This window comes from Neocloeon triangulifer, unplaced genomic scaffold (assembly GCF_031216515.1).
Source record: "Neocloeon triangulifer isolate White Clay Creek 2 clone unplaced genomic scaffold, ASM3121651v1 ptg000015l, whole genome shotgun sequence".
NCBI classification, from domain to species: Eukaryota; Metazoa; Arthropoda; class Insecta; order Ephemeroptera; family Baetidae; genus Neocloeon; species Neocloeon triangulifer.
This window is the reverse complement of record NW_026775557.1, coordinates 5,929,335-5,941,924: the sequence shown is the minus strand read 5'-3', so window position 1 is coordinate 5,941,924 and position 12,590 is coordinate 5,929,335. Positions and strand designations below refer to the sequence as shown.

The following is a 12,590-nucleotide window of genomic DNA, read 5'->3' as shown; positions in this document are numbered from 1 at the left end:
ATTTAAAATATTTTTCTATCGAGATCTAATGTAAGTGTATTATAGGTTTTTGCAGCAGATTAGCTCAGCAGCTATATTCTGGCGTTCATGTGCAAGTCTCACTGCATGCAGCCCGGAATTTAGGTATCACTTGGCCAATCATGAACTCGCAACACAAGCCACAAAGCTTCTACACCTAATTGTAACCCAGGCAGTAAGGGGACCAAGTGAAGAAGGTAAAATGATGGGTCAAAAACAGTAATTTTAATTATAAAAAATAAATTGAAACATTTTAGATGATTTTCACAAGGGCTCCGAGTTTTACTTTGTGGTGCGTCTGCTAGAGGCTCTAGTGACTGTCTGTCTTGGGATTTCTAATTCCATCAACTCTAACAGTAGTGGTGAGTTGGCCATTAACTTAAGAATGTGCAACAGCTTGTCTTAGGGCACGTGATTAAAAAAAAACTAACTTTAAATCCTCTTTGAAAAAGCTCATTAATCTTATCTATTGAAGGCCAAACATTATTCAAAAGGGAACAGGGTTTATTGTTTTAATGAACAGCACAGATAGAGTGAAAACAACTCCTGTTTATTTTTTTAGCTTCCGATGGGGACGAGCAGGATGTCTTAAGTTCTATCAGACAAGCTATCCTTGTGCTAAAACCTAGAGGGCGGACACATGTTCAGGCTATTTGCGACATGCTCCTCCGTTGTGCTGCTACTCACTTTTTTGACCAACAAGTATTACCAGCAAGGAGCAAACCCGAGGTAACCAAAGTGGCATTATTGGTATATATGAATTAAAATTGTTAATGATATTTTTAGAGGACATAATTTTGCGAGAATTGGTCAATATTTAGGTTCTTTAACATTTCAGTTGCCTACTTTGCCACCAATTCTACTCGATTTAACTCCACCACCTACTAACAATGCTGATTCGGAAGAAGCTGAAGGCTCTTCCATTGACAACTCGTACCTGACAGCAGATGAAGGCTATGAGGCGGACATCGAAGTTGCTGAGTATTTGTCGGAGGTTACTGAAGACACAGCCATGAACATTGAAAGTCGACTATCCTTAAGTTTCATCCTTCCCCAACAGTCGGTCAAAAGCAACTCCTTCAGCAAACCAGAACTGTGTTGCTTGGTGGTGTCGTTATTGGTTCAACTTCATGAAAATTCCGAGGACGAGCTCAACCCTAGTTTAGTGCACGCATTGCAGAAACTGACATCTGTTTGTCGTGACAGTCCTCAAAACTGCATAACCCTAACCAACCATGGAGTCATTGCTTCACTTCTGTCAGGTAAAAATGAATGGTTAATTATCTTGCACCTCTTTAAAGTTATATATAAAGGTTTTTCAAAATGCTTGAAAGTGAGAGATCCAGACAAGGCCGAGTTGCAACAAGTTATTTTGGAGTTGGTTTCAATTTTGGCAAGATACAGCATTACACCAAAGGAGCTCTCTCTGTATTTGAGCTTTTTTAAATCGGAGGTAAAAAAATATTTATTACCGTTTGCCGTTATAACATTTTTTCTTCTTCTTTTTTACCTAAGGAACCTCCGTGTGACATTCTGCTGGCTCCACTTACCAATTTGGCAGCCCAAACACGACCACAGCCCCACTTCATACTCTGCTTTCCTGCTGAATCAGACTGCAGTGTTCATGAAATTCCAGCCATGGCTAAAGAAGCTGAGCGCCTTTCTTATGACATGCATTCAAAGCACATCAAATTGGGACTAAACTCTTCTTGGGCCTCCACTGCAGTTGCTCTGCCTTTAAATATGTCTGTTGGCTGGGCCATGTGGACTCAGGGCTTCTCAGCTGCACTATGGCTGAGAACCGAATGCGCCGTCGTAGAAATTCCAGTCATCTCTGCCACTCCTCGTAACTCAAACGCAAGCTGCACCAGTGGCTCGTTAATCTCAGATTGGAATAACGCTTTGTTCGCTGGTATTTTTTTTGAAATTCTTTTTTGCAATCAATGCATTGCAATTTTATTTTAGGGTCATCAAGATCTTCACTAACAGACAGCATGAAATCGGCCCAATCGATCCAAAGTCTTGTTCACCTGTTTTCCCTGGGAGGAGAATCTCTAACTTTGGAGTTCTGGGCTGATGCAGCATCTGAGCTGTTGTGTTTACGACTTTGTCGCTGCGACAATAATTATGAGATTCTTGCGGAGACTGTGATAAATCATTTCCTGCCCAAAGGCAATTGGCATCACTTAGCTGTCAATGTCAGAGACTTCATGCAACACAAAAAGACCATTGTTGAAGTCACACTCTTCTTAGACGGTTGGAAGGAGATGACAGTCCACCTTCGGTTTACTGGGCTTCTAGTGAGAAAAAGTCGACCCACCTGTCTCTTGCTTGGCCATGTTGCAAGTTCAGTGAACAGACAGATGTAAGCATTATTTTTTTTGTCGGAACAAAAATGTTAACAAGTTATTCTTTTCTTAGTGGCAGGTGGTACTTCGGTGGTCTGATGCTGTTCAGAAACTCTGTTTTCACAAGAGAAAGAGCTATGTACATGGCAGGGCTAGGCCCAAATATTACAAATTTGACTGAGTGTGAAGCAAATAAGCCTAAACCGAATTTTTCACAACTATTCAATTCTAAGACTGTCAACTGTGGTTTGAATTGGGACCTTGTTCTTGAAGGTCCCTGCAGCAATCTGAAAGCTATGCAGGAAAATTTGCTGCTCACATATTCTGCACAGAACTGTCAAGTTGTTCACATTTACCCTCAAGTTGTCACAAATGCAACAGGTATATTAATTAATTTTTATATATTCAAGAAATTTAATAAAAATAAATTTAGGTTCCTTATTCCCGCCCACTGCATCTGGATTTCGGGTGGTAGCAACTGAGCAAAGGGCAAGTCAACAAGTACCACTTACAGCAAGCCCTGTGTTTTTGGTTTCGCCTAACAAAACATTTGAACCGCAGCAGTTCAAGGGTCTTGCCGCAGCTTCATCTCTTCTGGGTGGTATTCAGGTAAGAAATAATAATAATGATCGACAGAAGTAAAAAATCGTTATTTTTTTGTAGGTGTTTCTCGTGCTCTTTGCTAGAGTTGTTGAACTTGGAGGCTCGGAGACGGAACAAGCCCAAGCTGTTTCCCTTCTTTTGCGTCTAGCCCAGGGTGAAGCTGAACTTTTCACTCAACTATCAGAATGTCACAAATTGCTGCTGCAAGTCCTTGAATCACCTCAATGCAAAGCAGGGCCCCACGTTCTAAAGTCCTGTTTAGATGCTTGCACGGATAGATCTCTGATGCCCCTGCAGCTCCCAGGAGGAGACATCGCAGTCAGCCACATATCTGACGCCATTGTAATCAACTCATTCTTGCTTGCAACTACAGTGAAGGCTTGGAGGGCATGGGATTCTAGCGCGTTGAGCTGTCTCTTCAGGTCTCTCCACGCTCTTCTTCGAGATGACCACCCATTCCGAGAGTTCAATGCTGCGCAGATGAATAGAGTTCGTTTAGTCGAGACTTTGCTCATGTTTTGCAAGGAAAAGTTTCTCTATGAAGAAAAAGAGGACTGTAAAGCTCCAATGCCCCCTGATGTAAGCTGCTCTGTGGTAGAGCTTGTCAGGTCTCTGATGGGGGCGCCCCCGGAGTTTTCCCACATAGTCGCAGTTGCCGACTTTCTTCTGCTGGTGCATCGAGCTAGTGCCACGTATGTCAGTCATGCGAGATCAAATTTCTATTTTCTGCTGGCTACTGATGATTTCAACAAACAATTTGCTTTGGAGCTGGAGAGGAAAAGAGCAAAGAACGAATCGTACCAGCCTGTTGATCCATCGAAATTGAACAAAGCCTTGGCAAATCTTCAAATAAAGCAAAACGACATGGACAGCGACGGTGAGCTAGACAGCAATAGATTTGTGGAGGAGCAGCAGCAGTTTATTTCGGATCAAAACTCCTCTGAGGATATGGCCGACATGAGCAGCATTGGCTTCAGCAATGATTCCGGGCTCTCTTTTTACCCCAATATGCCAGAAGATGAAGAAGGAAGAATTTCAGCATTGAAAAATAACAAGAGCAACTGGGAGAAGTTCAATGCAGAAGCTGGCTTAAAGGAAAATGATATTGAAGGGGAAAAAGCAAACTGCCAGTTTATTGTTGTGGAGGGTCTTCTTCTCCTTCTTAGGGATACAATCTTGGTCTTACCCGACAGCATGAGCCAACAAGTAAGTTGACTATTTCTCCCACAGCCTCAAATTATTTCTGATGAATTAACTGATCTCTCAGGTGTTAAATCACGTTGTTCGTCCCGACATGCTGCTGGCCATGGCTAACCATGCTGACTCTAGAGTCAGGACAGCAGTTGTTCGTGTGCTATCAGCCTACTTGCAAAGAGCAACTGATGAGGAGATCAACAAATTTTTAAAAATGAAGGGATTTTACTTGCTGGCAAATCAACTCAGTCAGTTTGAGGCAACAGCAGAGCTTGTTGAAGCATGCATTGCACTTATCACTAGATGCCAAGTACAATCCAAAATTTGTTTAATTTTGTTATTATTATTTTTATTTTTCTGAAGGTGAGCCTGGAAGAACAAACGGAACTCTGGTCGCTGAAGGACATGACACCTCTTCAATTTGCCAGCTTCCCACCTCTCCTCTCTTTGCTACCAAGATCAGTTTGTGACACTGCTTTGTGCCACAACATTGTTTTTTTCTTGAGAGAAATTCTGACAAAGGTAATTTCATCAAGAAATGTATAAATAACATCTCTTAATTTGAATTTTTCAGGTTCAAAATTCATACAAAGGTCTTTTAGAATGTGGACTATTAGAGACAATGGGTCACACATTATTGGCTGTTGCTCACTTGTCTCCTGATCACAGTGACTTGTGTGGGGTGTCTGAGCAAGATTTAATAATTGGTGACATCTTCGTCTTTTTTGTGACAATCATTGGAAGAGCTATCGGCCAGCCTGGCTCCACAAACCTTCAAGTTTGAAATTTTATAGTATTTTTTTTTCTCATTTAACACTTTGGCTGAGTGTAGGTTATTTTGGACCTGCTTCTGCAGATTGGTTACTTGGAAAAGCAAGAAAGGCTGAGGTGCGGGTGGCCTTCGCGCTGTGCGCAAACCATGAGAGACGCACAGAGTGCTGTTTTGGAAGGTGCTTTGGAAAGATTGCAAGAAAGAGGATCATCTGCCTGTATGAGTGCAACAAGTTCCAAAACAAGAAACTCGGCAACCATTCTAGCCAGCAGTATGTTTAATGTTTAATCTGACTTCAATTTGACTAAAAAATTGTTTAAGTGCTATCTGCAAGCAATGATGATTTGCCCACAGCATTTGGAACTGTCAGTGCCCAGCAAGTACTTACACTAAGTGGCCAGTTAAAAGATGTTCCTCGTGGAGAAATCAACGAGCGCTTTAAACTCCTTATTCAGAAATCTGTGGAGTTCTTAACAGGTGTTGGTAAGTAATAAATATAAAAATAAGTTTTTTTTATTATATTGAATATTTTTCAGAGCCCCTAAATGGTGTTTATAAAGTGAGTGAGTCTGAGAATGGATTTGCTCGCTCTTTGCTTGTTCTGTTAATCAGAGCTCTTGCTTCAACCCTTGAAAAGCAGCCGCGGCCTGCAGCGCGGACTGCATGGCAAGGGGCTGTGTGGGCAGCGAGGGATACAATTAGGGTGCTTTTGGGTCAGTTGGCTGGGTTTATGATGTCGCCTCGTCAGCCAGTGCGAATAAGAATGTTTGTTGTCGCAACTCTGCATGGAGAGATCAAATGTCGAGAAGTTTTGACTACTCTCCTACAGTTAAATACTCAAGTATGGACTCAAATCTTAAATAGCTACAACAAATTTTTATTGAAAAATTTATTTATGTAGGTGGAACACAGGTTTTCAGTATTTTTGAGAGACCTCCTGATGCCTCACAGGGGATTGCCTCTAACTTCATCAGATATCAAAGTCTGTGAAACTTTGATATCCAAAATGACCACCTGGGGTGTCATCAGTGTAAAAAATACCCCATCAGACCCAGTGCTTTGGTCGGAAGAGTTGGCTTTATTCCACGAAGAGATTGATAGGTTAAGGCAAACCAGTGGCAAACAGCAAGAGATTTCTCAAAGGAGGTATGTCTTCTTATTAAAAGCATTAAAAGGGGCAGTAAAAATTATATCACTTTCAGAGCTGTTACAAAGTTAGAAGAAATGGCCAAAGCAGTGGCAGAGTCTGCCATGGTCACTACAAGAGCTGCCGTAGAAGCACAAAATGCTGAGAGAAAAGCCTTCATGGAGCACATCAAAGCATCAACAAGTGAGAGTGTCCATTTGCGAGCTCAGTGGCACAGCATTGTGCAGCAGCTAACTCATGAAAAGGCAGTCTGGTTTTTCCCTGAATCATACCCAGGGTATTTGTTGTCTGTTTATTTGATCAACAAGAAGATTTACAAATTTTAAAACAGGTCTTGGCAACTTGACCCAACAGAAGGACCGTCCCGAGTTAGAAAAAGGCTCCAACGATGCCACTTGGGAATCAAGGATCGGTACTTTATGCCTGAATTCAGACAGAAATTAGGTTTGTTATCCTGGCTGATAAAGTTGCAATTAACACTAATTTTAATTCTATAAAGTAGAATCAGTTGACAAGCCATCAACTCTAAGTTTTCTTTTTGATATTGACGGAAAAGGCAGTTCCTCTGTGCTAATTGAGCGGCTTCACACCAACGAGAAAATCAGATACATGACGACAGTCCAAGTAGTCACACCTGCGCAGGAAGTGTCTGGAGAAATGTTGGTTGGCGAGACGTGCCTCTACTTTGTGTCCGACGACATTGACGCAACCTTAGAAGTCTCCTCCATGGCCTGGCAGTTTGAGGACGTCCGAGAAATCCATCAAAGGAGATTCCAGCTACAGGAACGGGCAGTTGAAATTTTCCTCGCAAACGGAAGAACTTATTTATTGGCCTTGCAATCCTCTAAGCAACGAGATGAATTTTTGCAGGCAAGTTGAACACAAAGTAAAGAAATTTAATTTCTTATACTTAAGTTTCAAATTTGTTTCAGGTGATTTCTCAGTGCCTCTTCCCAAACCTTCTTCCAGCTGAAAACCTGAACAGCATCATGCAATTATGGCGTGATGGCTTGCTTTCCAACTTTGAGTACCTCATACAGCTAAATAAAATGGCTGGACGCAGCTTTAACGATCTAATGCAGTACCCCGTTTTCCCCTTTGTCCTGTCTGACTACGTCAGTCCTCGACTTGATCTTGCCAGCACCACTATTTACCGCAACTTTGAAAAACCCATGGCCGTCCAGGACAAGAAAAACGAGCAGCATTACATTGACACCTACAATTACCTGAAACAAGAGTTGCAGGGAGGTCTCAGCACCATTTCCCTCAATCACGAACCCTTCCACTATGGCTCTCACTACTCCAATTCAGGCACTATTCTGCACTTCCTTGTGCGGATGCCACCCTTTACAAAGATGTTCCTTTCCTACCAAGACAACAATTTTGATATTCCTGACCGTACCTTCCATGCTTTGAAAACAACGTGGCGATTGACAAGCTCGGACTCAACGACTGATGTCAAGGAGCTGATACCTGAATTTTTCTTTCTGCCAGAGTTCCTGCTCAATTCTGAGGGATTCAGTTTGGGCATTCGACAGAATGGAGAGCGTGTCAACCACGTGCAGCTACCTCCGTGGTGTGAAGGCAGTCCTCGAAGCTTTATTTTAGCTCACAGACAGGCACTCGAGTCTGATTATGTGCGTGAAAATCTTCCTCACTGGATTGACCTTGTATTTGGATGTAAACAGACTGGTAGAAAACTTTTTAAATCTTGTAATTTTAAATTTTAAATATTTTAAACTACAGGAAAGGCAGCTGTAGACGCTATCAATGTTTTCCACCCTGCCACCTACATCGGCTTTGACGTGACCAGTATTAAAGACCCCTTGGAGAGGTTGGCTTGGGAGACAATGGTGCGCACTTATGGCCAAACGCCACGGCAGCTTTTCAAGGCACCTCACCCCATGATCGTCCAATCGCTTTCCAGTAAGGATTCAAAAAAAGGCAACTTCAGCTTTACACCTCCGTTCAACGGTGCCGTCCAAAGTCTACGCTGGGGCAGCTATGTGGGTTCGCCTGCCGAGGGAGAACCCAAAGTTGCTTGGAAACATACACACAGAACCCCTGTCAGCGGGCTGGTTCCTCTCAGGTAAAAAATATACAAAGCGCCTAATTTTGGCGAATAATTTTTTATACAAAATTTAGGTCGAATGATGTGTTTGGTTTGGCTCCCTGCACATCCTTGCTGCTGGCACACCAGGGTGGAAGAGGCAGCCTCTTGGGCACACCAAACGTTCTGGGCGCCGCTCTTATTTCCTGGGGGCACTCGGACGGAGTGATTCGCGCCAAAATGCGCAAGGAGCAGCCTCCCGTCCCTCTAATCCAAACTCCCTGCCTAGACCCAGTTGTAATGTGTGCAAGCACCCCTGATCTTCCGCAACTTTGGATATCCTTGTCATCGGGGCGAATTCTGGTTATGCGTTTCAACTTTCAACCTGCCAAAAGTCAGCTTGACCCAAAAAAAGAAATGGTGCAGCTACTGGGGCACCAAGGACCAGTTCTGAGTCTTGCTTTGTGCACTGCGTACAGCGTGGCCGTGTCCGGAAGCCAAGACGGCAGTGCCATCATTTGGGATTTGAACACGTAATATTTTCACCTCTATATATGTGTCATTTTTTATTAAATTTTTTTCAATACAGGCTATCATATGTGAGGACAATTGAAAACTTTGGTGGACCTGTGCAGAAAGTAGCTGTCAGCGACGTGTCCGGAGATATTGTCCTGTCTGGCCCTCAAACGACATTAGTTGACACAAAACCTGGTTCAGTCCTGCGCCTTTACACAGTCAATGCCAGACTTGTAGGGTCGATATCTTGTGAAGAACAGATCACAGCACTTTGCTTCTCGTGTGCGCAGGAAGGATTAGCAGTTAATGCTGTAGCAGCTGGGCTTGCTTCCGGTGAAATCAGGTGTGAAAAGAAACTTATGAACATAATTTTGAATACTAATCATCTGATTAATTTAGACTTTGGAATGCTTGGGACCTTGCACCACTGAGGAAAATTACCAGTGAATACATCAACACCTCTATAATTGAGTAATATTTTGATCATTTTTTTCTCCTTTAAACTTAGACTAATTTATTTCATTGCAGCTTGGTATTTTCTTTTGATGCACAGCATCTATATGCCACAGCTATGGATGGAACTGTCGTCATTTGGGAAGCATCAGGCACAAGAGGCAAGACAGCTAAATTCCTGAACTTGACCTCCCTTTAGATCAATTATTTGGAAATGTGTTCAAAATTCATAATATGCTCTCTTTAGCTTTAATTTTGCACTTAATTAGTTAAAGACAAACTACCAAGGGCAGATGGCTTGCTATATTTTATTTCTATAACTTGTGATTTGTGTTTCTTAAGCAACTTGAACTAGTTAATTGCATTTTTAGTTTCTATCTGATGTGCCATTTTCACATTTCTTTGTAGTACTATCAATAAGATCATATAAATGTAATTGTTGTTTGTATTTCTTATATTATAATTTTTGTTGCTATTTACTAAATTTATATTGTTCCATTAAGTTATTCCAAGGGAATTATTATATTATTTTCAATTTTGACTGCTGAGTTAAATCAAATATTAAAATATTTTCCCAAGTATAATCTGCCCAGTGTGTAAAAAATCAACTTCCTGCATCAAAATGATCAGATCAATTATGTAAACTCTACAATTAGCTTATTAATCATCTATAAGGTTAATTCACTTATCAACCCAACTCGCTGTTTATTGTGGAAATCTATTTCATATTATTTTTTGATCAAACTTACTGCATGAAAATTTTATTTTTGCAAAATGATGAATGTGTGATAAGCCTGAACGAGCAACCTTCGGAATAAATCATTTCTGTGATGACTGTACCAATCGAATCCGGTAACAATAAAATACATTATAATCAAATTATTTCAAAAAATTTATTATGATTGTACTAAATTCATAGAATAAATTATATTTGTCTCAATAAAATATCATCTTGTGATCTTTAAACTTCCAATAACCCTCAAAAGTTAAAATATTAATGAACATGGACAATTTATGAATTTATTTTTGCAACATACTTAAAAAAAAAAAGACGTACTCGTGCCCCTATTTTTGAACATTAATTATCACTTAGAATTATGCCCTACATAAACAGGCACTCCATGAGCTATAAAAGCAGATGCAATAATTTGTGAAGTAGAAGCTTTCTGGGCACTACGTAGGGCCTTCAGAACACCCTTTTGCGGGGTCAGGTCCTCAAAAACCTTCACAAATGACTTGTCCTGGGTACAAAGCTCCATCCGATATTTAGTGTTTCTTGTGTCTTTAGGCGGAAGCCAAGTGTCCAACATGCGTACTGTCATCTTGTCTGTGTCCGTGTCAGTCACAATCCACAGCATCCCTAAAGTAACAGGACTACAAACCAAAAGTAAATGCCAAGGAGATATTCTTTAGAGAATCAACCTACCTTCCTCCTAAAAGAAAGTCCAATGGGGCACCCTGCGATTCCCAGTGGATGCCAATTTTGTTAATATCGGCACTGCTGCAGCCCATGAGAATTGCTGCCGAGTTCACCGGATTGAAGTGATCAGAGTCAATCAAGTGGGAGCCGGAACCATGGCCACAGTAACTAAAGCAAAACAAATATTTTCCTCAATTTAACTTACAACAAAATAGAAGTGGATTTTCAAAAATTAAAAAGCGTGTTAAATAATATTATTTTAAATCATACATGTAAATGTCATTCTCTTGTAGCTGCTTTGCAATGATAGGCTTCTCAGGCAGCTCTGCAATGGTTCCTATCCACTCCTCTCTTGCCTTCAAAACAGGTCTCAGTCTCTTGGACGTTGCTGGGAGATTCTTGTCTGGATCGACAACAAAGAAGGCCGAGCGCGAGTCTAGTTTGCGCTGGGATCTTGGTGCCATGTAAACTGCATGGGTCATGGCTAAGCTTGGCATTCTGGAAATAGGATGGGTCTGGAGAATGTCTAGCTGCTCCCATGGTACCATGAAGACGCTCTAAAGAGGAATACTTCAAATATGTAAAAAAATTCATTGTCAATTACTTTGTCTGCAATGAGAATAACCGGGTGCCTCTCCACTTCCGTAAACGACTCTAAATTTGTACCAAAGAACTCCTCCGAGAGCTTTTTCATTTGTTTTGAAGCATCCAATATAAATTTTGCTTTGTTGCTGCTATTTTTAGGAATAATTTTCTGCAGACCTTGCACCAGATCCACTTTGGTGAAGATATTCGAGCATTGCGCCAGGAGGGAGAATTTAACTCTGTCCGCATCAGCCTGAATTTAAACAGCACTTTTTATTAAGGTATACGTAGTTTTTGAAAATTACAATTTCTAGCTTGCTTGCAAGCTGACCAATTTTCTTGTCCCAATTTTTGAGCACGTGATTGTCTAAAATTCTTCCCAAGAACATACTTCTCCATGGCCCAAGCCAATCTCGAACAGCCTCCATGACAATCTGTGTGGAAGAGCAACTAGGTTATATTAAAAAATTTCAAGTAAGAAAATAATACCTGAAACCGCTCCTCCATGAGCAATTTATCATCTTTGTAATTGCATCTTATTAAAGAGGTGGTCAGAGCTGCGTGCTCTTTAATGATTGACTTGAGTTCAACCAAAATATCTGAATTTCTTGCAGCAGGCAAAGGATGGGGATTCGCAATGCACTGGCTGATGTAGTCGGTATTTTCTCCACAGCTGCAGCGAATAACGCAAAGGGGTCTAGCCTTGACTTCGGGGGGACATTGCCTCTGTCCTGGAAAGACTTCCGAAATTTCCACAATGACACAGTCTGAAGGCAAATTTTGTAAACGCTGTTTGAAATCCATTGGGTCCATTGAGAAGTTTATCAATTCTTCGTCAAATCCCTTCGGTATTATTTCATCCAATTCTGAAGACGTCTCACTAGCCGAAGATGGTTTTGTTTGAGGGCTGAATACATATTGAAATAAATTACTCGGATTATTAAGAACGGATAGAGTTTAAAAAAAATCTCACAATTTTGTTTCGTCCATCCTGCTGCAAAATTTCTGTCTTGCTGAGGAGCCGCATGACTCGAGAAACGAAGCAATGGCCTTGTCGTTGTTGCCAGTGTGCAGTTCCAAAATCGCCTTTTCCTTGTGCAGCGCTAAATAGATTATATTTTTGTAGTAAACTTTCCCAAGAGATAGAAAATAGATTCAAAAGTCACGTACTCTCAAATAATGTGCTGTGATGCATTCCCTGGTGAAATCCTCTGTCTAAAGCCTCGTCTACCTTTTTTTTCAACATTTTCAGCAGTTTTTCTTCATCCTCTGAGCCTCCTTGCTCATATATTTTCATAACTTCGTCAACATCCATTTTAACCTACTTCATCCCAAGTATCTTTTATCAATGAACATTGCCAGATTATTCTATTTTTTCAAGGTAAAATATCGGTAAATACTGTTCGTTATAAATGATTTTTGGGAGCTGTACATGTGCACAACGAAATAACATGTGTGAATGTTTACAATTTTTTATATTGGCG

At 41.0% G+C, this 12,590-nt stretch overlaps 2 protein-coding genes across 8 annotated transcripts in view; one reads left to right on the top strand and one right to left on the bottom strand.

Moving 5' to 3' along the window:
* The window catches only part of LOC132202674 (lysosomal-trafficking regulator), a 16,052-nt gene extending 5,989 nt beyond the window's left edge, over positions 1–10,063 (top strand). For 6 of the 7 annotated variants that reach the window (XM_059629737.1, XM_059629736.1, XM_059629738.1 and 3 more), the window contains 26 exons: positions 46–215; positions 276–380; positions 581–747; positions 857–1,280; positions 1,332–1,471; positions 1,534–1,930; positions 1,984–2,383; positions 2,440–2,747; positions 2,800–2,975; positions 3,030–4,175; positions 4,237–4,473; positions 4,527–4,685; positions 4,738–4,941; positions 4,996–5,206; positions 5,257–5,418; positions 5,472–5,776; positions 5,837–6,081; positions 6,138–6,359; positions 6,414–6,526; positions 6,582–6,952; positions 7,015–7,774; positions 7,829–8,171; positions 8,228–8,665; positions 8,722–8,991; positions 9,048–9,119; positions 9,177–10,063. In XM_059629737.1, coding sequence (XP_059485720.1) covers positions 46–215; positions 276–380; positions 581–747; positions 857–1,280; positions 1,332–1,471; positions 1,534–1,930; positions 1,984–2,383; positions 2,440–2,747; positions 2,800–2,975; positions 3,030–4,175; positions 4,237–4,473; positions 4,527–4,685; positions 4,738–4,941; positions 4,996–5,206; positions 5,257–5,418; positions 5,472–5,776; positions 5,837–6,081; positions 6,138–6,359; positions 6,414–6,526; positions 6,582–6,952; positions 7,015–7,774; positions 7,829–8,171; positions 8,228–8,665; positions 8,722–8,991; positions 9,048–9,119; positions 9,177–9,300 — 7,669 coding nt within the window. In that variant the 3' untranslated portion in view covers positions 9,301–10,063. The remainder of the gene's footprint in view (positions 1–45; positions 216–275; positions 381–580; positions 748–856; positions 1,281–1,331; positions 1,472–1,533; positions 1,931–1,983; positions 2,384–2,439; positions 2,748–2,799; positions 2,976–3,029; positions 4,176–4,236; positions 4,474–4,526; positions 4,686–4,737; positions 4,942–4,995; positions 5,207–5,256; positions 5,419–5,471; positions 5,777–5,836; positions 6,082–6,137; positions 6,360–6,413; positions 6,527–6,581; positions 6,953–7,014; positions 7,775–7,828; positions 8,172–8,227; positions 8,666–8,721; positions 8,992–9,047; positions 9,120–9,176) is intronic. The other variant, XM_059629740.1, reaches the window with a different exon arrangement.
* LOC132202675 (separin) lies at positions 9,974–12,590 on the bottom strand. The gene is made up of 8 exons (XM_059629742.1): positions 12,277–12,590; positions 12,080–12,209; positions 11,596–12,013; positions 11,412–11,540; positions 11,126–11,359; positions 10,792–11,078; positions 10,528–10,689; positions 9,974–10,475 (listed from the first exon to the last, which is right to left on the bottom strand). Exons 1-8 carry the CDS (start codon positions 12,419–12,421, stop codon positions 10,187–10,189), a joined length of 1,794 nt encoding a protein of 597 aa, XP_059485725.1. The 5' UTR covers positions 12,422–12,590; the 3' UTR covers positions 9,974–10,186.

What these genes read in the sequence shown, in the direction of transcription:
- LOC132202675 (XM_059629742.1), bottom strand. Translation starts at nt 12,421, where the DNA reads ATGGATGTTGACGAAGTTATGAAAATATATGAGCAAGGAGGCTCAGAG. An exon ending in TCATGGAGGAGCGGTTTCAG is followed by an intron (nt 11,541 to 11,595) that starts GTATTATTTTCT and finishes TCTTCCACACAG; the next exon opens with ATTGTCATGGAGGCTGTTCG. An exon ending in GACTTTCTTTTAGGAGGAAG is followed by an intron (nt 10,476 to 10,527) that starts GTAGGTTGATTC and finishes TTTGGTTTGTAG; the next exon opens with TCCTGTTACTTTAGGGATGC.